This window comes from Exophiala bonariae (assembly GCF_035927105.1).
Source record: "Exophiala bonariae strain CCFEE 5792 chromosome Unknown scaffold_1, whole genome shotgun sequence".
Taxonomy (NCBI): Eukaryota; Fungi; Ascomycota; class Eurotiomycetes; order Chaetothyriales; family Herpotrichiellaceae; genus Exophiala; species Exophiala bonariae.
In genome coordinates, this window is record NW_027042476.1 from 557,656 (window position 1) to 583,270 (window position 25,615).

The 25,615-nt window shown below is 49.1% G+C and overlaps 9 protein-coding genes across 9 annotated transcripts; 6 read left to right on the forward strand and 3 right to left on the reverse strand.

The window, feature by feature from the left end:
* Positions 1-12: 12 nt before the first annotated feature.
* Positions 13-1,545, forward strand: LTR84_000199 (uncharacterized protein; the record flags this gene model as incomplete). The annotated part of the gene is made up of 1 exon (XM_064843830.1): positions 13-1,545. The coding sequence occupies one exon, from the start codon at positions 13-15 to the stop codon at positions 1,543-1,545; it is 1,533 nt and encodes a 510-aa protein (XP_064711690.1).
* Positions 1,546-2,817: 1,272 nt separating this feature from the next.
* LTR84_000200 (uncharacterized protein) lies at positions 2,818-4,792 on the reverse strand (the record flags this gene model as incomplete). Its single annotated transcript, XM_064843831.1, has 2 exons — positions 2,818-4,459; positions 4,512-4,792. 2 exons carry the CDS (start codon positions 4,790-4,792, stop codon positions 2,818-2,820), a joined length of 1,923 nt encoding a protein of 640 aa, XP_064711691.1.
* An 890-nt stretch (positions 4,793-5,682) lies between these two features.
* On the forward strand, positions 5,683-8,067 carry LTR84_000201 (uncharacterized protein; the record flags this gene model as incomplete). Its single annotated transcript, XM_064843832.1, has 1 exon — positions 5,683-8,067. One exon carries the CDS (start codon positions 5,683-5,685, stop codon positions 8,065-8,067), a length of 2,385 nt encoding a protein of 794 aa, XP_064711692.1.
* A 2,473-nt stretch (positions 8,068-10,540) lies between these two features.
* LTR84_000202 (uncharacterized protein) lies at positions 10,541-12,069 on the reverse strand (the record flags this gene model as incomplete). Its single annotated transcript, XM_064843833.1, has 2 exons — positions 10,541-11,494; positions 11,554-12,069. 2 exons carry the CDS (start codon positions 12,067-12,069, stop codon positions 10,541-10,543), a joined length of 1,470 nt encoding a protein of 489 aa, XP_064711693.1.
* Positions 12,070-13,955: 1,886 nt separating this feature from the next.
* LTR84_000203 (uncharacterized protein) lies at positions 13,956-15,434 on the forward strand (the record flags this gene model as incomplete). Its single annotated transcript, XM_064843834.1, has 5 exons — positions 13,956-14,034; positions 14,095-14,121; positions 14,175-14,203; positions 14,343-14,662; positions 14,714-15,434. The coding sequence occupies 5 exons, from the start codon at positions 13,956-13,958 to the stop codon at positions 15,432-15,434; spliced, it is 1,176 nt and encodes a 391-aa protein (XP_064711694.1).
* A 1,187-nt stretch (positions 15,435-16,621) lies between these two features.
* Positions 16,622-17,899, forward strand: LTR84_000204 (uncharacterized protein; the record flags this gene model as incomplete). Its single annotated transcript, XM_064843835.1, has 1 exon — positions 16,622-17,899. The coding sequence occupies one exon, from the start codon at positions 16,622-16,624 to the stop codon at positions 17,897-17,899; it is 1,278 nt and encodes a 425-aa protein (XP_064711695.1).
* Positions 17,900-18,456: 557 nt separating this feature from the next.
* On the reverse strand, positions 18,457-22,686 carry LTR84_000205 (uncharacterized protein; the record flags this gene model as incomplete). Its single annotated transcript, XM_064843836.1, has 1 exon — positions 18,457-22,686. The coding sequence occupies one exon, from the start codon at positions 22,684-22,686 to the stop codon at positions 18,457-18,459; it is 4,230 nt and encodes a 1,409-aa protein (XP_064711696.1).
* A 1,052-nt stretch (positions 22,687-23,738) lies between these two features.
* Positions 23,739-24,548, forward strand: LTR84_000206 (uncharacterized protein; the record flags this gene model as incomplete). The annotated part of the gene is made up of 1 exon (XM_064843837.1): positions 23,739-24,548. One exon carries the CDS (start codon positions 23,739-23,741, stop codon positions 24,546-24,548), a length of 810 nt encoding a protein of 269 aa, XP_064711697.1.
* Positions 24,549-24,600: 52 nt separating this feature from the next.
* Positions 24,601-25,562, forward strand: LTR84_000207 (uncharacterized protein; the record flags this gene model as incomplete). The annotated part of the gene is given in 2 exon segments (XM_064843838.1): positions 24,601-24,607; positions 24,622-25,562. The coding sequence occupies 2 exon segments, from the start codon at positions 24,601-24,603 to the stop codon at positions 25,560-25,562; spliced, it is 948 nt and encodes a 315-aa protein (XP_064711698.1).
* Between the last annotated feature and the right edge of the window lie 53 nt (positions 25,563-25,615).

The window sequence follows — 25,615 nt, forward strand, 5'->3', positions numbered from 1 at the left end:
ACCTACTCGAAAATGGGCGCCCACGTTGTACCTAGCACGATCTTCCCGAAAACATACGTGATGAGCGCGTGGAATCATGCTCATACACGTTTCGAGGCTGAAGTTGTGTCTCTCGAGATGGAAGGCAACTTGCCACACGATCTACACGGAGCATTTTACAGAATTCAACCAGATACAATGTTTCCACCAATTTTCGATGATGATGCACCAATCAATGGGGATGGGAATGTCTGCTGCTTTTATATCAAAGACGGCACTGTGGATTTCAAATCTCGCTATGTCCGGACTGAAAAGTACATTGTCGAACGGGCCGCTCGTAGAGCGCTGTTCGGGCGATATAGAAATAAATATACCGATGATCCGCGTGTGCGAAATGTGATCAGCAGAACCACGTCCAACACGCACGTTGTTTATCACGCTGGCAAGATCATGACGCTAAAAGAAGATGGGCCGCCTTACGAGATCGATGCTTCGACACTTGAGACTATCGGGTTTGTCGACTACAACGGTACGTTCAAGGCACCAACTCACACTGCTCATCCCAAGGCAGACTCTGAGACCAGAGAACTTGTTGGCTACAGCTATGAGGCGAAAGGCGATGCTACTCCGGACATCTGCTCGTTCACTGTGGATCGAAATGGCTATATTACCGAGGAAGTTTGGTTCCAAGCTCCGTGGGCATGTATGATTCACGATTTCTGGGCGACCAAAAATTGGGTGGTCTTCCCAATTAATGGGCTCAAGGCTAGTGAAGAGCTTATGATTTCCGGCGGTGAGCATTTCTATTGGGATGAGACCCTAGACTATCAGTTACTTGGCGTTGTGCCACGGCGAGGAGCTAAACCCGAGGATGTGAGATGGTTTAAAACTGGCCAAGGCTGTTATTCCCATACAATTAACGGTTTCGAGGATCAAGATGGCAAGCTCGTCCTGGACGCCAATGTCTGGACTGATCTACACTTCCCGTTCTTTCCAAATTCAAAGGGGGAGAAGTTTACAACAGACCGTACCAAGACTCGGGCACCAATCCTGAGATACCGCTTTGATCCCAAAGGAAATACGGACGTCGTCATTCATCCAGAACGTGTCGTCCTGGATGGCGTTTATGAATTTGGCCGTGTCGACGATCGCCAATTAGGGAAGCCATACGAGCGCGTTTGGACACTCCATGTTGACCCTACGAAGTTCTCGTCTGCCGAATCTGCAGAGCAAGGTTTCAACACTTTACTCATGCATAACTTTAGGACCGGAGAGACCCAGAAATACTTCCACGGTGATGACATTACATTCCAGGAGCCAGTCTTTGTCCCAAGACATGAAGGCGCCCCACCTGAGGATGGCTACGTTCTTGTCGTGGTCGATCTGTTCCGAGAGAACCTCACGAATCTACTGGTGTTCGAAGCTCAGGATATTAAATCAGGTCCTATCACTACCATCAAACTGCCACTGAAACTGCTTGATGGCTTGCACGGTAGTTGGGTTGATGGAAAGGATGTGGATGCAGCGTCAAAAGTGCCATTCCGAGATGCTTGGGCCAAGCATTAGATAGATACTTGCTTGCCACTTTTACTAGAGGCAAACCACGCGCATCGGCACCACACGATGCAGTACGATCACATACATCAAAGACACAGGAACATATGCTAGCAACAATGTCAAGTGCGACTTTGTAGCGTATTGCAGGGTAATTCCTTGATTGTAAGCTAATTTGGTTGTTTTGAAGAACCGAGAGAGAGGAATGGGATGGCCTAATCTAAAATGCGTGCCAAGGCCCTAGGCCACACGTGATAGACTTCTTCTCATATTGCGATTTCATATGTCTTTTCATTTCTAATAACGCAGGACTTCTACGTACTCCGAATGCGGGCGAATCCACACCTTGGCGGTTCGGTCGCCGCCAAGGCCTGTACTGCCTAGTATATATAGAATACGACTCTCTCCGTAGGACTTAGAATGACAACTTATTCCTTCGCAACACTTCGCGGATACAGATCACAATATCACGCAGTAACTAGCTACCGTGCCAAGAGTGATCAGGTATGTCAGCGTGTCTATCCTTCGGGTCATAAGGAACTTACCATAGAAGGAAGAAGTTTGGTGGGTTGCAGTTGTGCGTGGTGTTGTGTACGCAGGGGCGAGAGCAGGCGCAGCAACGAGACCTACTGGAATAGGAGGTGAAATCCCGGACAACACCTCTGACTTATACCGGACTCTCCAGGGTCTAGTATTAGGGCTTAGGAACCTGCACCAACAATAGCGGCTTGAGCTTCCCTACCGATCGCTAGATATCGTGAATAATGGTGTGAGAAGCAATGCCATTTCTTTGGAAATCCATGGAGGGGATTCGAGATGCCAGGGTTGAGCCCGGTGATGCAGTCTGGATCCTTTCATGCCGAAGCCTGGCTGGACAGGGCTGTAGAAGCAGAGAAAGCTCCGGCACCGTCATCAGGAATCTACCTCAAGCGAACAGCGAGGACGAGCAGTGGCTTCGTCACTTGCATTTCGGGCGGACGATAGTGGGAATGAGTTAACTTGCTTGTTGATATCCTTGAGATAGATTGATTTCCGTGGGCATAAGCGGGGATTTTATATTTGAGGTGCCTGCTGGCAGAAACGAGGTTTGGTGCTTGTCTTGTTTTTTTGTTTTTTTTTTGGATCTACTGGTGGATGTTCCCTTGTGTCTATCTAGCTAGCTAGTCGAAGGAGTTTTCCGTATGAAAGGCCGATATATCCAGTGGCCTGGTGTCCAGCTCCAGCAACGGACGTGGAAACAATCACTTAAATATCCCCATCTAAAGCCATCAAGATCATGCCTCCTCACGAAGGCCCCAAGACCTCGCCGACCACAGCGTCAAAATTCCTCTCTGCATCACCCGATATTCCCGTACTGTCGGCTTTGGACGAGCCCCGCGCTGTCCACGACCACACAACATGCTTTGCCGAGCCCGTCTCCTGGGTCGAATTCGGTATGGTGGCGAGTTTGACACTTACTGATTGAGCATGCACGGCGACTTGGAGTTTCTTCACTGCTTCGCCGGAGCTCCAAAGCGTCAGTTCGCCGCTGTACGGGCTCGAGATCTTCCACTGCTGCTTGGAGTCGTTGCGGTGCCCGGTATCTGATTCAGATGCGCCCGAGACTTTAGCAGCTAGGGACGCGATATGGGACACGAGATCGAGTAGAAGGATGTGGCGGAGGAAATATGAAACGGCCTCGAATGTCTCGTGCTGGAAGAAGGGCACCGAAGCGAACTCGAAATCGAGCTTTGAGGTTTCGAAGCGCGTGCCGTACAGGGGAGGGCCGAGATAGGTGGCAATGCCGATTTGGAGGCGTCGCTCGCTCGTCAGACTTACCTCGAGTGCTGTCTTGGCTGGGAGCATCAGCTCGGCGAAAGGGGTGTTGGAGGCCTCCATTTTCAGGGATTTGAATGTTTCGGAGGTAGATGGCAGAGTTTTCATGGAGACTGGTAAACCGGCTTTTGTGAAGGGCTGGACCAGAGCATTACAGTAAGCTCTCAGGGCCGTCAATTGCGTTTGATGGCGAAGTTGTGCCAAAAGTGGGCGGATGAGAGCATATTCAGGGATCGGTCGAGGCTTGAGTGTCATGGCTGGTGGCCGCTGTGATCTTCTGGCAAGACCTTGTTCATGCATTGCACTGAGCAGTAGGTGTAGAGCGGTCCCGACGAATTCTGTCGTTTCGTTGTCTTCTGGGGTCAAGGAACTCTCGTCCAGACTTTCATCGCCAAAGAGTAGAGAAAGCTTGGAGTGCTTATCAAGGTTGATTTCGATGTGCTGACCTCGAGTTATGATTCCTTGGTTCGCTATCAATCGTGCTTCTCTGCTGATCTCGTAGAACAATTCTTCTTCGAATAAGGAATCTCGGGCCTCAATGATTTGTTCGTCAATCGTCTGAGTTTCATCTTTTCGGGTCGTGCGAAAGTGGAACAATCCTGTCGTCTTATTGTTACGGCTGATTGACACTCCTAGACGTCTCCGTCTCCGTGGATGATCCAGAATCACTGTCCCATCTTCTGATTGGCGCAGTAAAGCAAAGCCTCGGTCCCTGAACTGCGGTGCGGCTTCCGGGAAGCCAAAATGGACGCCGATAGCTTTGGAATCACGTGGTAATCTGCTCACCGGCCAACCACGAGCGGTCAGGTCTGCTATCTGTGCCCAATAAGTGGACTCCTTTTCGGCTTCGGCTTGCAGTTTGGTGGAAGCAACCTGAATTTTTTCAGATGCTGCTTTGAAGCTATTTGCTCTCCAGCCCTGAGAGGCCAGATTCAATTGTTTTCGCTGAGCAGGAGGTGGAAGTTTGTGCTGCAAAACATGAGTTGTGAGGGATCCTATTGGCACAGCCTCCTTCAAGGCTGGAGACATTGAGCTCTGCGCTGGAATAGACTGCTTGGATATGAGTAATGAGACAAAATCGAGTGCACAGAGAATTTCATTCTGAGTGTAGCTACTGAGATTAGCAGTGATTTCGAAACAAGAGATACTTCTGAGAGACATACCTGAGTCTCTCAAGCATCTCTTCTCGACGCTTCCAGAGGCGCTCCTGGCGTTTCTGTGGGGTTTCATCTTCATCGACATCTTCCTCGGGAGCCGGGTCATCTGTGGTCAATGGGTCATTTACCGCCTTTTGGCCTTGCTTTTCAGCACGAAGAGACTGCTCTGTCACATATCGAAAGTGGCCCTTTTGAGAAACAATCTGTTGTATCTGAGCTTGCAGATTTTGTTGTTGAGAAGATGCCTCGGGAGGGACGAGAAGTCTGGTTGTTTTTAACTCAGGCATGAAGCGCAGAGATTGAGCGTGCTTTCTTTTGTTCGGTGTTGTAGATGCGGAATGCGTCGAGTTGGAATTTGTTTTGCGCAAATAACCAATCGATTCACCAAGGATTCTTTACCTGAACTGCATGACCGTGAGTTTCTGGTCGCGTCTGTGGTTCTTTCGATGCCTTTACACGCGTAAATGAGAATTTATCTATCGTAAAGTCGCCAGTCCGAATGATTGAAATGGATGATGTGAGGTGTTAGTGGCCTTGTTCACCTTAACAAGGCGGTGAAAAATGCTAGGTCACAAGTAGTAGTTTAGCCGAGAAAAGTTGAAGTTCTGCCAGTGGTTTCTTCTGCCCACTGCTGCAGGTGAGCTGCAGCTGAGGCTTTAAGCAGATTAATGGCATGTCGTGTCACCCAGCGCCCACTAAAAGAGCTGGAGTGGCCTTTCGGCCCCATCGGCCCTGGCACCCACCTGGCTAAGCACGCCTAGCCTGCTTGAGCTCCCCCCCCCGTGCCCCTCTATCACAAAAATCCCAAGCCTGATGCGGGCACCGATATGCCTATTCCTCCAATGACGTGGGATCTTCCTCACCACCTGCTCGCTTCATCCTGCTCCTCCACCTATCGCTTTTTATCTTGCAGACTTACTTCTTGTCAAGCAATCTTCCTACTCTTCTGGTTGTGAAGTTGTGCTCTCTACAGATTCCTTTTGATCTCTTATGATAGCTTTCTTCTTCTGTCCCTCATTTTCTAACCACCTATAAATCCTTTTCTCTACCCCTCTAGAGAACCCTTGGTCCACCCAGACTGCTCAACTCTTTTCCTCGAGTCCAAGTCTCCACCGTCTCACCACTTTTGTCCCACCTTCACCGAACTGCGTTGCTGGTCCCCAATCTCCTAGCCAACATGGCCAGCAACTTTCCCCCTGCTAAGAAACGCCGCATTGGTGTCATGACCAGTGGAGGTGATTCTCCTGGCATGAATGGAGCGGTCAGAGCTGTGGTCCGCATGTCGATCTATATGGGGTGTGAAGCATATGCAATCTATGAAGGCTACGAAGGCCTGGTACAAGGTGGAGATCTGATCAAAGAGATGAAATGGGAGGACGTTCGTGGCTACCTATCTCGTGGAGGAACATTGATTGGAACAGCAAGATGTATGGCCTTCATGGAACGTTGGGGCCGTTTGAAGGCTGCCAAGAACATGATTCACACAGGGATCGATGCTCTGGTCATCTGTGGTGGTGACGGTAGCTTGACTGGTGCTGACAAGTTCAGGTCCGAATGGCCAGGACTACTGAAAGAGCTTGTTGACAATGGAGAGCTGACACAAGCCGAGATTGAGCCATACAAACACCTCAACATTGTTGGTCTTGTCGGCTCTATCGATAATGACATGTCAGGCACGGATGCCACAATCGGCTGCTATTCTTCTTTGGAACGTATTTGCTCAGCTGTGGACGATGTCTTCGACACTGCAGCATCCCACCAGCGTGGCTTTGTGATTGAAGTCATGGGTCGGCACTGCGGGTGGTTGGCCTTGATGGCTTCTATTGCAACGGGAGCGGATTTCGTTTTCATTCCCGAAAAACCACCCAGGGTTGGCTGGGAAGGTCAAATGTGTGATATCATTACGAAGCACAGATCACGAGGCAAGAGGAGATCTATTGTTATTATTGCTGAGGGCGCCCATGATATGGAGCTGAAGAAGATCACTGCAAATCAGGTCAAGGACCTTCTATCAGACCGACTCAAGTTGGATACCAGAGTGACTGTTCTGGGTCACACACAACGTGGAGGAACAGCATGTTCTTTTGATCGTTGGCTATCCACCCTCCAGGGTGTCGAAGCTGTGAATGCGGTTTTGGAAGCCACACCTGAAACCCCCACTCCAGTCATTACTATCCGTGAGAACAAGATTGAGCGATCAAACCTTATGGAAGCAGTTGCGTTGACCAAGTCAGTGACTGCGGCGATCAAGGCCAAGGACTTTGACAAGGCAATGGAACTGCGTGACGTTGAGTTCAAGGAATATTACACCAGCTACATGATCACCACCTCAACTGACCACCCGAAATTGCGACTTCCAGAAGAACAGAGGCTCAGAGTTGCCATTGTTCATGTCGGCGCTCCAGCAGGTGGTATGAATCCAGCAACTCGAGCAGCAGTTGCATATTGCTTGACCAGAGGACATACACCAATTGCCATTCACAACGGCTTCCCGGGTCTTCAGCGACACCACGATGACAAGCCGGTTGGATCTGTCCGTGTTTGCAAGTGGATTGATGTTGATCCCTGGGTCAATGAGGGTGGTTCAGAAATTGGTACTAACCGAGGACTCCCAAGTGCAGACATGAAGAAGACGGCCGAATGCTTTGAGTTATACAAATTCGACGCGTTGCTATTGATTGGTGGATTCGAGGCATTCACAGCTGCAAGTGAACTCCGAAAAGCCCGGGCTCAATATGAGGCATTCAAAATCCCGTTGGTCGTCTTGCCGGCAACTGTCTCCAATAACGTTCCTGGCACTGAATATTCTCTCGGCAGCGATACTTGCCTGAACACGTTGATCTCTTTCTGTGATGCCATCAGACAGTCAGCTTCGTCGTCAAGAAGGCGAGTCTTCGTCATTGAAACACAGGGTGGACGTTCTGGTTACCTGGCAACGATGGCGGGACTTTCGGTTGGTGCACTCGCAGTCTATATCCCAGAGGAGGGCATAAACATCCACATGCTGGCACGAGATATTGAATTCTTGCGTGAAAACTTTGCCAATGATCAGGGCGCCTCAAGAGCCGGTAAGATCATTCTTCGGAATGAGCGGGCTAGTACGACATATACTACGCAAGTCATTGCGGACATGATCAAGGAAGAAGCTCGTGGAAGATTTGAATCTCGGTCAGCTGTACCCGGACACTACCAACAAGGTGGCAAACCATCACCTATGGATCGGATAAGAGCCCTTCGACAGGCGATCAAGTGTATGCAGCATATTGAAGACCGCTTCATCGGAAAGTCACCGAATGAAATCGACAGTGATCCATTGTCCGCTGCAGTCATTGGTATTCAAGGGTCAGAAGTGGTTTTCACTGCTCTCGGAGGACCGACCGGTTTGGAGGAGACAGGGACTGATTGGGCAGACAGACGACCCAAGGATGAATTCTGGATGTCTATGAAGAATACCGTTGACATTCTCAGTGGTCGGCCAAAGACATCGGATTGCTGTGACGACTGTGGCAAATTGCTTTCTGGTGAACCTCTTCAAAAGCGACTATCCAAGCAGTTGGGATGAAGTTTGCAAGGCAATCATCGACGACGAATTCCAAGATCTCAAATTAGACAGGGTGGAGTCGAGGTCGGGTTCTTGTGATAGAGCTGTTGTGTCGCGTCGACAACGATATAGGCGGTTATTCAAGGGGCCGGGTTGTGACTTTCGGCTTGGTGCTTTGGAGACTCGATGGGTGTAGCACGTAGACCCTGGTCACCTGGTGAAGTATACCTACCTATAGACGTTGTGGAGCATGTGGATGACTAGCGACGCCAGCATGATAATGATGAATATTAAACTCCAATGTTGAGCCACCCACCAGCCACTCCTGTTATACAAACCCCCCTTGACATTCAGTTGCTCCACATGTGTCAGATCTATGCTCAGCTACTAACGATGGACATCTAGACCTTGAAGGACAATCAGTATCCATACAGAGTATCACTATCAGTTTGCCCTTCCACTTGAACCGCCTTGGGTCGGTCATGCCACCCACAAGCGAAGCCAATAGCCGATGAGACAAAAAGCCGCAATTGCAAATGCAAGTATTCTCATTGAATAGCATGAGTCAGGCACAGGAATCGATAGCCAATAGTGGTCAAGTAGATTGTCATGCTACGTCATTCAAGAATATACTTAAACCGCGGCGTTGGCTTCCCATTGTATTGTTTGGAAGCCACCACCACTTTCGACTCCCTCTCAACGAACATAAACCAATATCTCAACCAGAGCAATACCAAGGCTATCACTCCAGATACACTTAAAAACTTTACCAACAAACTCTCAAAAACCCCTCCAAAAATGGTCAAACCAACCACCTGCTGCGGCCGCTCCGAAGAGTGCGTCTGCGCCCAGAAAGCGACATGTTCTTGCGGCAAGCAATCAGCCATGAACTGCTCCTGCGAGAAGAAGGCCACCGAGAATACCGTACAGGGTGCTCGTTGCTCATGTCGTATGTGATCTACTTACCCTACCACAAGCCACCACCTCCTGTCTTCCATCCCCTCTCCTCTGATCCATCACTAACATTTGTTTCAACCGCACAGGCGCCCGTCCCGCCGGCGAATGTACCTGCGACCGAGCCTCGACTGAAAACACCAAGCCCGCGGGCTCGACATGTGCGTGTGGACAACGCAGTGCGGGAAGCTGTACATGCGAGAAAGCGGCGGATGGTGGTCTGTTGCCCGGTGAGGTCGACTTCACTACCAAGGCTTGAGAGAGGCTGAGGATGAGATCATGACGACTCTTTCTCTCTTGCTTGTGACGAAGCCATATTTGAATATGGGAGGCGGTGGTATGACATTATGAAAATTGCTTGCATTTGGTTTGCGTGGATTGGGTGGAGTTGTGAAACGGCGCTGAGATTGCCTTTCGACATGGCTGCGTCAGCCCGAACGGGATGGGCGTTCAAGGCTATTGCTTCCCCGACTACTTTTTGTGAGGTCTTTGGCGATGCCTTCCATGCATCCGAAGGCAAAGACATCCTTGTTCCCATGCATCAACGCCGCCACTTTCTTTGGTGGACTTGATCACCTTGTATTGCTACTATACCAATGAGAAATATTGCAAAATAAGAAAGTTAAGAAAAGTCTTGCGTGAGCGTATCTATCATCAGTTGTCGTTGGGATTGTGAGAACGCCCTCTTCGCGTTGACTTCAGATCCAAGGGCATATCATAATCACATTCTGGATCCGGCTTGACGGGTATCGAGAAAATTTCCTTCCAAGACGCCTGGCAGAACGAGTTCATCTCAGACCCTCGGTAACCTTCTTCGACTTTTTAACAACACTCGAAATCCCCGGGGGAGGGGAGTTAGAGGACAGTCGGCTGGAATTGAACGGCATTGACTGCATGGCTTGTGCGACAAGGTATCGATACATCCCTTGGAATGGCTTTGGTGGTCCATCTCAGCAAGCACTCAGAAAAGCGGTTAGACCTCAGAGAGTCCCGTAAGCGCTCATCCCAGCATCCCAGCTATTGCGCTACCAGTGTAATACTGATCTGAGAACATCGAGTACCGGGAGGGTACATTCGAGCCGCACTGGAAGGCCCAAGAGAATGCAAGCGCGTCAATTAAAATCGTGCCATTGGCTCCCACTCTTCTCCCAAGGTAAGATCGTCCACAGCCACCAGGCGTCGTCCATGACCGATTAGTTTTAAACAGTGGTTTTGATACTAAGGTAAGGATTGCCACTGCATTTCTCCTCGATCAGAAAATTTCAGGATGCATGTAGGAATTTATTTATTCATCCACATGTGAGGCAATGATGCACATATGTATAGTATGTATATGCCACCCTGCCATCTGAAACACGACCTGATACTCGGGCCGGTTTCGCATCCAATTTATAGCGATCGATCAGAGCTACGTAGCAGATAAACATAAGGAGAACCAAATCAATAACCAACTAATCAATAACTTTCGTGTGTATGGTACTTTTCACCTTTTCCGTTTTCATTTCTTACATCCGCGTTCAGAGGCGCAGTCAAACCATTGTCATCGGCGCCCGAAGATTCTAGCAACGATCCCTTTCTTCTGCGCCGGTTGCTGCACCTCGTCGGCGGACGACGTTACAGAGGCATCGCTATTGACCTGAGTGCCATCGGGGCCGAAGCCGATGATGCTGAGACGGCCCCTGACGCGTTCGGCGAGAGGTTTCCTGGCCGGCTTCGGCTTGGTCTTTTCGTACAGCGCCTTGTGTTCCTCGAAGACGTCGTGCTCAAAGTCGTAGTCGACGTGGACGAAAGCGCGCTCCACGTCGGCGAGACCCTCGAGCTTGCGCTGGAGAGTCTGCGCGACGTCGTGAGTCACCTTCAAAGGCTCCGTCTCGCTCATGATGATGTCGACTTCGGCGTAGAATTTGTCGCCAGCGTGATAGGCGCGCACGGTGTCGATTTTCTCAATGCGTTCGTCATGCGTGATGCTCATGTAGACGACTTTGTTGAGGAAGTCTTGTGGTGCGGATTTTCCCACGAGGTACCATACGTGCTCGAAGGCGGTGGACGCCCATGACCACAGGATCAACAGGGCGATGCAGATGGCACCTGTGGGATCGAGGAACCAGACTTTGAGGAACCGGGATCCTACGATAGACATGATCAGACCGAACAGATTAACGGCGATGTCGTTACGGTGGTCGATCATGAAGATCCGTGCTGCTGGGTACCGTCGTAGCAGGAAGCAGTACACGAAGAGAGAGCCTTTGGCGAATATCGCCGTCGACACGAAGACGATGGGGATGATCTCGAGCTGTTTAGAATCGGGAGGTCCGTGGCCCAATGCTCGTCCTGACTCGATGATCAGTTGTACCGCCACGGTTGTCATCAAGGCACAGAACAAGATGATTCCAACGGTCTCAACACGCTTGCGGCCAACGGGATATTTGTGCACTTTCGGCGTTGCCGCCATTCGTGATGTAACCAGCATAACAATGGAGCTGACTAAATCCATCTATTGGAGAGACGAGGAATTAGTGCGTTGTCTTTACGTGAGAGAGGAGCGAGACCCACAAAGGCGTCGGCGGCCGTAGCAAAGAGTGCCAGTGACCCAGTCGAAATGGCGGCGTAGAGTTGAATGATGAACAAGCAGAAATTGCACACAAAGCTTGCATTGACGGCAAAGCGAACCTTCCCTCCATTTTTGAGATTGTCTTCCACTTCGAGAGCTTCTTCATCGGCGCTATTGAGGTAGGCATCAATCAAAGCATTCTGGCGGTTATAGTACTTCTTGACTTTCTTGTGCCTCCGCTGTGATAGACCACTATCCTCTTTGCGGTAGGTATCTTTGTCACGTTTCTGCCCACGAAGGGCATATGGATCAGTCACATCGACCTCATCGGCCGGTAATGAAGGTTGGGCAGTACCATTCTTGGGACTGCTAGAAATTTGAACTTCAACTGGAAAGGCTGAAAGGGTTGCTGTAGATCCAAGAGGAGATATAGGATCTGAATTTATCTCGGCTGGTCCTGCCGCCGTTGTTATTGCTGTTCCATTCTGGCCCTTTCCCTTGTCAAGTGACGAGGTCATGCTTGTAAGCAGAGGTTCCTGGTACAGAGACAGAAGCGAATGGTCAAGGCTTCTTCGGATGGTATGTGATGAAACGAATTAAACGAATAATCCCCGAGTAGGAACCTGGGTACACAAATACTCTTGACAGGGAGCAATATGATAAATGAAGACGACAAGAGTAGGGAAGGTGATGGGGGATGGATCTGATGAAATTCGCCAGAAAAGCTGGGACCAGTCTTTCACGAAGCACTTATACATTGAAGATGGCACTTCTGGTGTGGAAAACTCGCTCCTCGCTATCTTTTGCCACTGACCTACCTACTGTGCAAGAGGGTGGCTTGGTGCTCCCCTAGCGGACCATGGCTGGGATGGCTAACACTTTCCCTGTTTGATGGTGGAGTATAGGGACAATTGAAAATGTAATCTTGAAGCATCAATAGCATTATGAATTGGTGTTTATTTCTTGGCTATGGATGGAAGCTGTTTACCGAGTAGCAGATAAGTGGAATAGGAGTTTGAGCAGCCTTGTCTGAGCCTCTTATGATGTGATCTGGCCTCGGAAAATCTCTTGGCCGCTACGTGCCAAGGCGGATCCTCTTGGCATTGTTACAGCAGTGAAATCGTTTTGCAAATCCTGGAGAAGCGAGCCTAGCAATCTTGTCTAGAGCGGAACATCAGTGGAACCAACCCCCTCACCTTCCGCTGCTTACCCAGGTAGGCTTGCAGAGCTTGTTGTGGCACAAGCATCCCTTCAAATGTCGTATCGAAAGAAGAAAGATAAGCCTAAGTAAGTGGGTTAGTTGATCCGCACCACCGCTGCATTGAGGTGCGGAGGTCGATCCCCATGGTATGTTTCATTTCATCCTGGTACGGATACACGAAAACTCCATCCCCGTTCACCTAATGATACCCTATGATTCTCCGAAGTGGATGAGCCCACGATGGGGCAGACTCTCACTGTTCCTGTATGGAGTCAAGAGGCCAATCAACATAGTGAGAAATCAGCATCAAAGCGCAACCCCTTGATTGGCCCCACGAAATCGCCGAGCTGTTTCTCAATGACTTCGATACTCGCTACGCTCAAGTTACTCCGTGCGAGTACATTGCTACATTCAACACCTCACCGTGACGAACATACTGTGGGTTCTGTTGACAGCGCCTGAATGTCAAATAAGGCAGCCCTGGTATCAATGTCCCACTCTTGGCACAGGCACAAGAGTATCCGGGTACAGAGGTACGTAACAGCTATCCATTGCTCGTGCTTGGGTTCCAATGAAGCCTGTGATCGACCTGCTATTCATAGATGAAGAGCAGCAGCAGTCAGTGAAGACTGTAGGCTCGAGAGGAGGGAATATTATCATGATGAAGAGAGAAATGCTCATCAGCAACATGGCTCGTCGGCGGCTATATCCAAGTGAAGCAGCGAAAGGAATTCACTGTCCCGAACGGGTCTGGAGGATCTACATCCAGGTCTGAATCCGGCGAAGGGGATCCACTTGAGACAAAGACTTTTGTCAACATGTCCAGACAAGGCTTGTATCATACTGATTTGAACAGGCCTAGACGACTACGGATCAACCTGTTTGTGGACATTGTGGGATTCCAGAAGTGCATGCGTATATCGACATTGAAGCTGTCTACGAAACACCACCGAAAAATAACATTGTCAGGAGAGGTTTCAATCATGGAGTTGGCTGGGTTCAGGTCGATTAAACGAAGATACAGGATGCCTATAGAAGCTTGAATTCCTTGGGATTTGGAAGACTTCCTCTCCTCAGGCTCTGGCAGCACTTTCACGACCATCATCCACTTGCGAGGCTGTGCTTTGCTTTTTGTTTTCACTCTTGTTTGACTTTTTCTGCTTTTGTTCAATACACTCTCTGGGCCGGTTCCCTTTTTCAAACATGTCAGACAAACCTCAATGCGGTGGCGGTGCTGCCAACCTCGATGATTATGACCTTCCACTTCATGTCGCGGCCGTCTGTGAGTTGATTCCGAGATGGCAAGCAGTGAATACAACGTTAATCTAATATTTCATACCAGTCTTGGTCTTTCTTTTCAGTATTGCAGGTACGATTCACAAGGGGATTTATGCTAGTTGTAGTACTGATTGATCTCGACAGGAGCTGGTCTTCCAGTTGTGGGAAAAAGAGTACGATGGATGAATATCCCTCAGCCAGTCATTTTCTTCTGCAAGCATTTCGGAACTGGAGTTTTGATAGCTACTGCGTTCGTTCATGTGAGTTTGAAGCCAAAATCCTACAATATCGATGCTAATTCATTCCATCTAGCTCATTCCGACAGCATTTGCATCACTCAGCGACCCATGTCTTCCATCACTTCTCATTGATGACTACCCAGCCATGCCCGGTGTGATCATGATGTTTGCCCTATTTGCCCTCTTCACCATTGAGATGTGGCTCAAGGCCAAAACCGGAGGCCACTCTCACGGAGGACCTATGGGAAGTGGAGCTACCACAACCCACGGAACCGTCGGACTAGCTACTCAAGGAGCACGACCAGGTGTGAGTACAGCTCAGAGCCTTCCACCATATGGCCACTCAAGAGATCCATCCAGCTATGACTTTGAAAAGCCTCATGCATATACACAGTAAGTTAGTCAATATGGGAACTGCGAATCTTGATTACTGATTTTGAGAAGTACCTATGAGGTGAACGCAAGTCCCCGTGAGGAAATGGAACAATACAACAATATGTCAGACATGCCACCATGGTTTCAAGTGTTCTATGCTCAATATGTTCGTCAGCGAGAAGAGTTGAAGTCGGCAATCATGGCGCTCACACCACCACTTGTCAGCGAGACTTCGTCCTTTGACGATGGCTCTTCAATCAATCTTGCTGACCCTGAAGCCTCGGCGGTGGATGCTATGACATTGAAGAGAATGAACCTTAACATCACCTTACTCGAAGGTGGTATTCTCTTCCATTCCATCTTTGTCGGCATGACCATTTCAATCACCACTGACGGATTCTTGATCTTGCTGATTGCTATCCTTTTCCATCAATTTTTCGAAGGTCTTGGTCTCGGGTCACGTATTGCTGAAGTCCCATACCCCAAAAAGGCTATCCGTCCTTGGGTTTTGGTAGTGGCATTTGGAACAACATGCCCTATTGGCCAAGCAATTGGCTTGATGACACGCAACTCATACGATCCAAACAGCGCTTTTGCCCTGATTCTTGTCGGAGCATTCAACGCGTTTTCGTCCGGTCTCCTTGTCTATGCAGCCTTGGTAGACCTCCTTGCAGAAGACTTCTTATCCGAGGAAGCCCAGCACCTCATGACAAAGAAGAATAAGATCGTCGCCTTCTGCTATGTGCTCCTCGGAGCTGCTGGCATGTCAGTTGTCGGCGCGTTTGCCTAAACTCAATATGATGTCGCCACAACGCCTGCATTGCTGTCTGAAACGTGTTGAGTAAGGAGCTGCAAGCTCGATCTCACAACTCTGAAGTCTTTCGTTTCCGATATGACAAGCAGGAGACACCACAACCCTTACCTTCCATTTGCCGACCGCTCCATTCCATCGTATATCACCTCCAGCGACCAACCAACCCCACCTTCCTTAACACAGAATCTCTTTACCGTCCGATATCCTTCAAGTCTCCTTCCGCTGTCGAAACCGTTACCAGCCACGCAAGTTGACCACGACACTCTCTTATAGCAACATCTACCACTCCATTTTTCATGTCTTCGGACAAGAAAAAGAAAACAAAACACCGAAACGCAATGCAGACGCAAAGCGAACCATTCAACGCGTCGCTGGACGAAGTTCCTCATGGCCATCCTTTGACAGGGAGCCAGAATTGGAGCCGAGTTGCCGTCTTGCACATTACTGACCGAGTTTTTCTACCCTTTCACTAGACGTGGGATCTCGTCACAAAGCCGTTTATATATGATCACAGAAATCTGATGCCCCGTGATGTCCTTCCGATTAACGAAATCAGGAAGACGGGGAATCGATTATTTTCTGTATTTAGCGCCCTCGGCATCACAGCTTTGAGAGGTGCACAACAAACGATGTACATAGACACGACAATGTTTATTCAAAAGCAGACATAAATAATGAAGTTATTGATTACACGAATATCTCCCGAAATTGTGCACCGACTTACTTTCGCCCCTCTTAGCAGGGAGTGGTGAGACAAGGCTGATGCACAGCCTAGTTGACTCATTCGTCTCCAGTTGCCCACCAGAGCTACTTCCCAGATAGTCCTTGCCTTAAACTTTCATGTGTGGACTCCTCTTTCACAGATAGTCATTATCAGAAGGCGCCACAAGATACCTAACTTCCATCCACATGCAAAATCAGTGTCACTTAACTATATGACTCAACCGCGTAACAGTGAATAGTGAATAAAAGTGTCATTGTTTTGAGGTCAGGGACTATCACCAAGCTAATAACCATGCTGCTTCTGTTTAGTTCATGAGCCCTTCATGGTTGACTTGGGCTACTTTCTCATTGCGGGCTTCTCATTGCTTTTCTTCTCCTGATGCCGCTAACCTTGTGCTCACAAGACACTGCAATCTCCCGAGTCTTGCACCATTTTCATCATGGGTGGCCACGCTTTCCCCTCCGCTCACACGCCACGCATGCCTGAGAATGTCTATCGCAGCGTGCTTGAGCACGTTGAGTCTAGACTCAAGGAGCACTTTGAGCATGTAGGACATGCCATTGAAGGCCCAGAAAAATTCACTCACGGTGACATCGATGTATTTGTTGCCACTCCTATCAATCCCAGCCATCTCTTGAAACCACCAGGTGGTCAATTTCTTGCCGATATCATACAAGGCAAGCAGTTCAGCAAACCTTCAGGGGGCTCGAGCGTCAGTATTCTGATCGATTGGCCCGAGGAGTTTGCTTCTGAGATCCCGACATTGAATGATGATGAAGAGCCACAAGACTCGACGGGTAACACGAAATCTGCTCACATTCAAGTTGATCTGACAATCTGCTCCAACTCTACCGGCTTGGAATGGCTGCTCTTTCTACATGCACACGGCGATTTGTGGGCCATGCTTGGTGGAATCATTCGTCGACTTGGCCTCACCAATTCTCACAAGGGACTTGCCATCCGCATCGAAGAAACAGAGGGATACAACAAAGAACGAAGTCGCGTTACTATGACCAATGATCCCTACCAAGTATTGCGATTCCTCGGCCTGAACATTGAGCGCTACTTCAAGCCTTTCAGCACCTTGGATGAAATGATGTCCTATGTTACTACATGCCGCTTTCACGACCCCAGGCGAGGGGCTGGGAAACCGCGCGAGGGCCTTAAATCCAACGAAAGACAACGAGCCAACAAACGTGCTGCTTACACTTACTGGGTCGACGAGTATCTCCCGGCACATCAGAATGACCCTTGCCGGCGCGACGCACACAAGACTCGTGACGAAGTCATCGAAATAGCCACCCGATTCTTCGACCTCGAATTCACAACTCGGTACGACGAGCAGAAGAAGAAAATCGTCCACGAATTCCGCGCTAGCAACATGTGGTCCGAGATTCGCAAATCTATCCCCACAACTGGCAACGAGTTAGGCCGTGCAATGAAAGGTCTCAAAGCCGTGATCCTCGCCACTAACAGTGAAGTTTCCCCGGGCGGCGACGACGAGCTGCAGAAGGAGCTGTATGAAGTTCGCATCGCGTTTCTGGAAGGTCGGTTCGACGAGGTCCAGGCGTGGAGCAGCAAGAACTGGCGACTGGTTGGGGGGAAGCAGACCACTCTGGAAGGAATTGTCCCGCGGACAAGCCTGAAGAATGCGCATGTGGAATTGAAGACCCATGGCTTGCCTATCGGAGGAGATGTCATGCGGGCTGCTGCATGATAAGCCTGTCAGAGATCAGAGACTTGCTGGCAATAAACGACAGCAACAACGCCTGGATAGGCGCAAAGATCTCCTCACATCGCTTTGACCACCAACATGCATGCTTTGGGCAAAGCTTCGCCTAGGCGTTCGAAATCATCTGCAACAGTCCGCCTGATGCGATTTCGCTTCGTGCCGCAAAACACATCACATCACATCACAGCATAGCACAGCACCTTTCCCTAGCCTAAAAAGCGTTCCAGTCCATCACTACGTGATCCAACCAGTAAAGCAGCCCTGAGTCTTGCGGATTGTGGCCCGTAAGCGAGCGAAAGAGAAAGAAAAAAGCACAGTTTCGAGAAGGGAAGTCATCAGGACCCATGTTATGCCGTCGATACCCGAGAGAGACGGAGAGTATTCGAGACTAGATACGGTAGTCATTGGTATTGATGGTCAGTCTGCGATGCATGGTATGGAAAAGAAAGACAGAATACCATCAAAATCAAGCTTATGAAAAGTCCATTTTCTTCAATCACACCGTCATGAGCATCGTGTATGTATGCATTCTACCTACCTATTCATACGGCCGTCTCGTGCAGTGGATCTTCCTCTTGTGGCTCTTCATCCACATGTCCATCCCCTTCATCTTCATTTTCAATATCATCTCCGTCATTTGTCGCCCGCCCACCAAGATCCTTCAATTTCGCCTGGGTCATCTCGTAGACATACTGCCCCAAGTGCTCGACACCCTCCATCTCGCTCGTGTTGTCTGGATCGTCTTCGAGCCCACGCTGGCTTGGGAACATCTCGCCCGTTGTCAGTACCAACTTGCTCGACCTTTGTAGCAGGAGGTCCATGGCGGGCTTCATCTCGAAGCAGCTTTCGAATAAGTCTTTGCGTCCGAAGATGTAGAGCCCTAATCTACCCCGAGATAGTGCCACTGTCAATCTTCGGATATCTCGTAGGTATCCAACGGTCTTTGTTCGTGTCATCGATACAATAACATAGTCATTCTGTTCGCCCTGGTACTTATCGACGGTCGTGACGATTCTGGGAGATCCGAAGAGGCGCTTGTCTTTGCATCTATGTGCAAGGACATCTTGAATAAGCGCACGCTGTCCAGCATAGGTAGCAAGGATAGAAATACTCTGTGCAGGATAACCCAACAAACGCATGTACTGGTATAATGCGACCGCATATTCTGCCTCGCCAAGATTCTGAATAAAATGTGGCGTTGGCTCACGTTCACCATGACCTTGATAGTCTGGAACATCGATAAATTGGAAGTCCCAACGGAAGCCAGCATTTGCACTTGCGAATTCTGGAAGGTGCAAAAGGTGTGGAAGATTTCCCAAGTTCTCGTAGCGCCACTTGAATAGATTTGCGATAGAAGGGCGGCAGCGTCCTTGCTGATCAAGATGTATAGTAGGAACACCAAGCCGGACAAGGCGTAAGAACAGAGATTGTTCGAAGTTCGCATACTGACGAAGCGCCATGTTTTGAACAATTGGAGAATTTTGCAAGTGGTCACCGACCAAAACAATGCGTTTGAGTGGGAGCTCTCCTGTTTTTGGATTCGGGTTCTGCATGGCACAAGGAATGAAGGATTCTATTTCTGTGACTTGCGCAGCCTCTTCCATGATCAAGGTATCGTAATGAAAGCCGGAGTCAGCAATTTCTGACCGTCTCATAGCTGCGTGTGTAGATGTCATGGCAATGATCCTAGCCTCCTTGACCAAAAGATGATTTGCTTGATCTCGATTGTTCCGTAAGATCTCAAAGGGTCTAATGGCCTCGAGCTCAGAGAAAATTTTGTCGATATGATATTGGCATCCTGAGGCAGTATCCTTCAACTCCTCCAAAGAAGTATTCAGGGGAAAGAGTGTTACAACAGGTGCATCGCCAAAGAATTTGTAGAACGGAAAAGCTGCAAGAGAGGATTCGACGGTGGCTTCATCTGCATTGACAGTGTCCCAGAATCGAGACCAAGCAGGCTTGACGAAAACTTGATTGAAATAATCAGCCGTTTCACATGAGCTTCCATGAGCACCTTCCGCGTTTATTGAAGCCGCAAGTCTGTTGACTTCTGTCAGATAGGGCTGTCGATTTTCTAGGAAGGACTCCACCCGGCCATATTTGCTGTAGGATACCTCTGTATCAAGATCCTCTTCGCCATGACCCAAGCGCAGTAAGTGGCGAGGATCTATATCAAGGGCGATGATTTTTTGAAATAATTGATTCAGGGCCTGATTACTGTGAGCAACCAGTAGGATGCGTTCGTTGGGAAAATTGTGGTAGAGAAGATTTATGATCTGCGTGGCCACATCTGTCTTTCCAGTACCTGGTGGGCCTACAACCACAGTTAGACCTGGTTGTGTTCCGGAAACAACGGCTTCGACCTGCTTTGGAGTGAATCGAATAGTATTCTTTTTTCGCGCATCAACCGGATAAGGCCCGGTGTTCTTGGGCTTATAAGTTGAAACATTGAGGGAAAAGGAATCTTGTTCCATCTCCTCGCGTCGACGCTTCTTAGGGTTTTTGGGTGGTTCATCAGTGATTTGAGTAGCCATTTTGAGAACAAAAGGGGGCTCCATGGTTACATCCTTTTCGGAAACCGATTCGATGGTCTTGTGAGGAAAGCTCTCTGTAAGGTGTTGCCAATCGAGGAAAGTATCGAGGTAGTCAACAGTTTCGAGCCGATCAGGCAGAGACGGGAACGAGGCACTTGACGGGTCACCATATCCTAAAAACACTTCTTGGAGCCATGATGGTAGTGAGGTGTTTGAGGAGACTAATCTCTGTAGAGTGTGCAAGACGGGTTTGAAGTTATTCTCCCGACTCTGTCTGCGTACGATCAAGTTTATTGACGCATAGATGTCGGCTTTGCCCTTGGCTGTCGATTCCTTGTCTGATTGATAGGCCTTAGGGTCGAGGTCAAGAAGCAGGCGACGCTTTCGTGGTCGCGGGGCATGACCATTTGTTTGAGCATCTCTCAATGATCTGCTGTTTTCATCCAACACCTGAACGACCTCCGCTGTCCTTAGCACAGCGAAACTTTGGGTGGTTTCTGGTGCTCCCTCACCATGACCATTGGTGAGCTGGCGAGAAGCTTCTGGCGCTTGGACGGCAAGCAGGAAGACAGTGTCTTTTGGTCTTAAATTATCCCAGTCTTTTCGAATGTTATCATTCAAACGGCTTACATCCAGGATTACCTCTGCTCGAACAAAGCTTGGTATTGTAGAACCCACTTTCGGAACACCAACCTCGATGATAGCAGGTTTATCAATGGACAAAGCCATTCTGGAGAAACCGTCAAACGAGGTAGCACGACCACGGCTAGAATTTGGTTTCAATCTTCTCACTACACTCTCCATGTCTTTCCTGATGCTGTAGAAGGCTTCAGCTTGATAGAGCTGGAACGATCTCCACATGAAATCACTGAGAGTTAGATAGTGTAGGTTGAGTTTGGGAATGCCCAAAGGTCGAGAACCATCGTAGACTTCGTTGCGAAGAAGGGCTGGGTCGTACAGAGCAGAGTCTGTGGGGACCACAGAGAGCTGAGAGACGGCATCTTGGAAGCTTCGTGGTTGTGAAAACGAAGACAAGAGCGTTTCTAGCAAAACAGCTCTATTTGTGTTCAACCCGCTCGAGGCAGGATAAGAGGTACGGATTCCCAGTAGGGAGCACAACTGTTGTAGCTCGGCATCAGTCAGAGGTGTGAAATGGGATTGCAATTCACTACGCTTGTTAATGGAGCCGTAGTTGGAAAACGCTAGAACCTTCAACTTGGACTCGAAATGCTGAAAGGCGACTTTTTGCAGACGAGCGAGTGCATTATAATGAGCTTTGCGTGTGCCTTCTGAACCGGACTTTGCATTTCCGAGATCATCGATATCAAAGTTCTGGAAATGTTCCAACAGGTTGGTGAGATCGCGCAGTAGCGCACCTTCTGGCCTGGAGTGGAAGGCCGACGTGCGAAGGACGGGAAGGATGTTGAGATCTTGCAACAGTGGATTGGTATAGCGCCTAGTGGGAAGCTGGCTGATCAGGTCAATGAGAAACTCTGTGAACCGCTCACAATAGACCATTTCCTGGGACGTTGCTAATTTGGGGGTATTGACTCTGGACAGAAAATCGAGCAGCATAGTGTACAGCCAGGCACGATCGAATTTTAGCCGTGCCTGGGCAGTCTGATCTGCGGCATCGTATCTCCTTTGTGCAGCACGCCATGCCTTCCTCCTCGCTGGTTGGGCATCAAGCAAAGCATCTCTTGCGGCCTCGCTCAAAAGGTTGTGCCAAATGGCGATGGAGACGAGAGGGGCGGCTTCTTTACGGACATGATCATTCTCCAAGGATTGGAATGCGCCGACAACGAAATTGAGGAGGGCGAGGCGGGAGAAGATAGGTAGAGAGGAATCGAGGTTGAGGGAGAGTATTCGACGGAAAAGAGCCGAGAAGTGCTCAGGGCGATGTGTGAAGACGGACCAGTCTTGAAGATGTGCTCGCTGTTTGACATTGAAGAAGATGGCGATGAGAAGGACATGATGGTTGGAGGCGTCGTCCGAGAAGGTAGGCCAGAGAAAGCGCTCCAAGATCTGTAGATTCTCTAGCTGATTCAAGGTATAGAAAGAGAAGGAGTCTTGCTCAAGATGGTCCCAAATGGCTGATTTGATCAGGTCTGGTTTGACCTTTGATGGGATTGACTGAAGCCAATGTTTTGCGGCCAGTTCCTCCCAATAGCTGGAAGGCGCATTGGAGCCTGGGACATCCAGAGCAGGAGCCAGAGCAGGGCGAAGTTGAAGGCCCATGACGGTGATTTGCGCAATTTACATGGCAGAAGCAGGAGTGAGCACGCCGGAGCTCAGCAGACGTGATGGCGGTGTTTAGGTCGCGATAAAAATTGCGGCGAGCGCAGGCAGATCTCCAAATCGGAGAAACTCTTGCATCTCCGCAGATGACGGCTAAAAGCTGCTTTCTTTCAAGGTACCTGAGCAGGATCTCCTGTCCAGTTATGATGGTACCAGAATATATCGGCATTCATCAAGATGCCTCCCGTTCATTATTTATCATTTAGGATATGCTAGTTTTTACTAGTAGGCAACATATACACCTAAACTCACGTCCACTGCTCAAATCACCACCTCTCTTTAAAGGCACACTCTATCGCCCATACAGTAAGTGCTGGTTGACCCACAGCGAGTCCTTCAGCTTACGCCGTTCCAAAATCCCAGCGGCACATATCCCTAACCTAGTACGGCCTTTTCACGTGCCCTCTGTGGAAAATGAAGGAGGAAGAATCAAATGTATACCTTCTATACGCATATGGGCAGTATACTCCGCCCCACTAAGTCGCTCTTCTACGGTGGAGCATGCAAGAATGTCACATGATGAAACTCCCTCAGATGACCAATCACACCCACCTGCCTTATCAACGTCAACTGCCAGGTTCCACCTGCCCTCAGCCATTCTAAGCATGTAGACAAGGCTGTCGACATCTGGTGTGAATCACTTCCAGCACGCCAACCATGATAGCGCGTCGAAATACTTAGAGACTGAGAACTCACGGGCATCTGTCATAAATTAAATGGAATACCTCTTCTTTGATGCTTTAAGAATACATGTCTTTTAACAGCAGTATGGTATCCCAAAATATAGTGACCACTCTCATCTTTCAGCTCAATTCTTAAATCTACTGATAATGCCGCGAAAGACTACCGGCTGCTGGACTTGCCGAGCTCGCAAGAAAAGGTGCGATGGTGCCCACCCGGCCTGCTCATCATGTACTTTTCGATCAATCATATGCTATGGATACGATACTAAACCCTCGTGGATGGATGGCGCTTCAGCTGAGCGACAAATGATGGACCTCATTCAAACACAGATCAAAGAAAGCTATCGGCGAAGACGAATCCGACGTCATAGGAGCTCGCCTATCAGTCAGGTCTCTCCTTATGGCCAGGATAACACTTCATACGTTTCCACCAGTACATCTCTCGAATATGCAATCCCATCGTCATCACGCCAACGACGATTATCTTCTCAGTGGTCTCCCCAAGAGATGGCAAATACCACCCCTGAAGATGGTCAGCACAGTTCTACAATCGATAGCTCTCATGAATTCCCAAATGGTGCAACAGTATATGCATCTCTCAACTGCAACATCGGATCTGAGGCTACAACCACGTCCATTGCACTGAGCGAAACTGAAGTCAACCTAGTTATGTACTACTTTGACCACGTGTTCTCACGCTTTGCACCATGGTTCAAATATTCCGCAGCACACGATGGCCGAGGGTGGCTCCTCAATCTATTTTTGCGCTCTCGACCACTTCTCATGGCCGCCATCTGCATCAGTGCTTGCGATAAAGCACAATTCCTCCTAGGCCCACTTAGTCATGTGCCTCAGCCCTATCATGCCCTGGAGATGCAGAATCTGCAGGCTGTTGCCAGTGTACGCGACCATCTTGACCAGTTGACCCTGAGATCTGGCCTTGGTCAAATGGCAGCTGCTGTCGAAGCTCTGGCGTGTATCATACACCTGATGTTCTTTGAGGTTTGTGGATTTCGTAACCTTTCTCGTTGTTTTCATCTTCAATTTGTCCTCGTTTCACTACTCTTTGCTGCCTGTTTGCTTACCTCCCTGCACCTTTCACCACTGGCCAACAAGTAACCATGTCATTTTCTTTAGCTATGGATTCCTAGAAAAGGATTGGACCCCCAGAATGATTGGTCAATGCATCTAGACGCTGCCAGTGCTCTCTTAAGTACCCTCGATATGGCTGTAGTGCCATCCGCCACCGAAAATGGCAATGACGCCCCTCCCAATAGCCATGCCACGGGAGCCAATATTCCTGTTCACTTGCTTTCCGATGGTCAACGGTCTGCTTTCGAGTTTTTCCTTGGCTTTTACGCGTTCACATTTGTGAATGCGACAGCTACTTTTGGTTTAACTCCACAGACTGCGAACATGATCCATCGGATTCCTTTCATGTTTCCACCTCACGGGAATAAACTCAAGTTTCTCCGCGGTTGCGAAGACTGGACAATGCTCATCATTCTCGACATTGTTATTCTCAGGGATTGGAAGGAGAAAGCGCTACAAGCTGGTAGGCTCAGCATCCGAGAATTGAATTCTCGTGCTGCTCTTATTGAGGAGAAGCTCCAGGAAGGAATTACACGCAGCAGTCTCTCTAAAACCTCCGCCACGGCCGCTGATGACAATAACAGGCGGAGGTCTACGACGCCCTCTACTCCACCGACTCCTTCATTGCCCTCTGAAATATTCGAGGAGGAAGTTCGCATGATGACCAGCTCTTTTATTCACGGAGCATTGGTATTTCTCAACGTTGTGGTCTCCGGATTCTACCCCAACATTACTGAGATTAAATCCTCCGTACTCGAAACCCTCACGGCACTAGAGTACATGCGCGCTCGCTCAGTGGTCAATATTCCTTCTTGGCCATATTTTGTTGCAGGATGCTTAGCACAGGAGACAGAATATCCTCGATTCCGTGCACTCGTCACACCATTCGTGCCAGGAAAAGTTCCTTTGGTAATGACTATGTGGTCATTGGAGGTTTTGGAAGAATGCTGGAAGGTTAGAGCATCTCAACCAGAAGAACAAGAGACCTGCAGCTGGGTCACTGCTATGAAAAATCGGGGCACCCGATATTTATTGTTGTGACACAGTCGTCGAACAATCGATATCAATTTGGCTGGTGCCTTTGCAAGCCATAG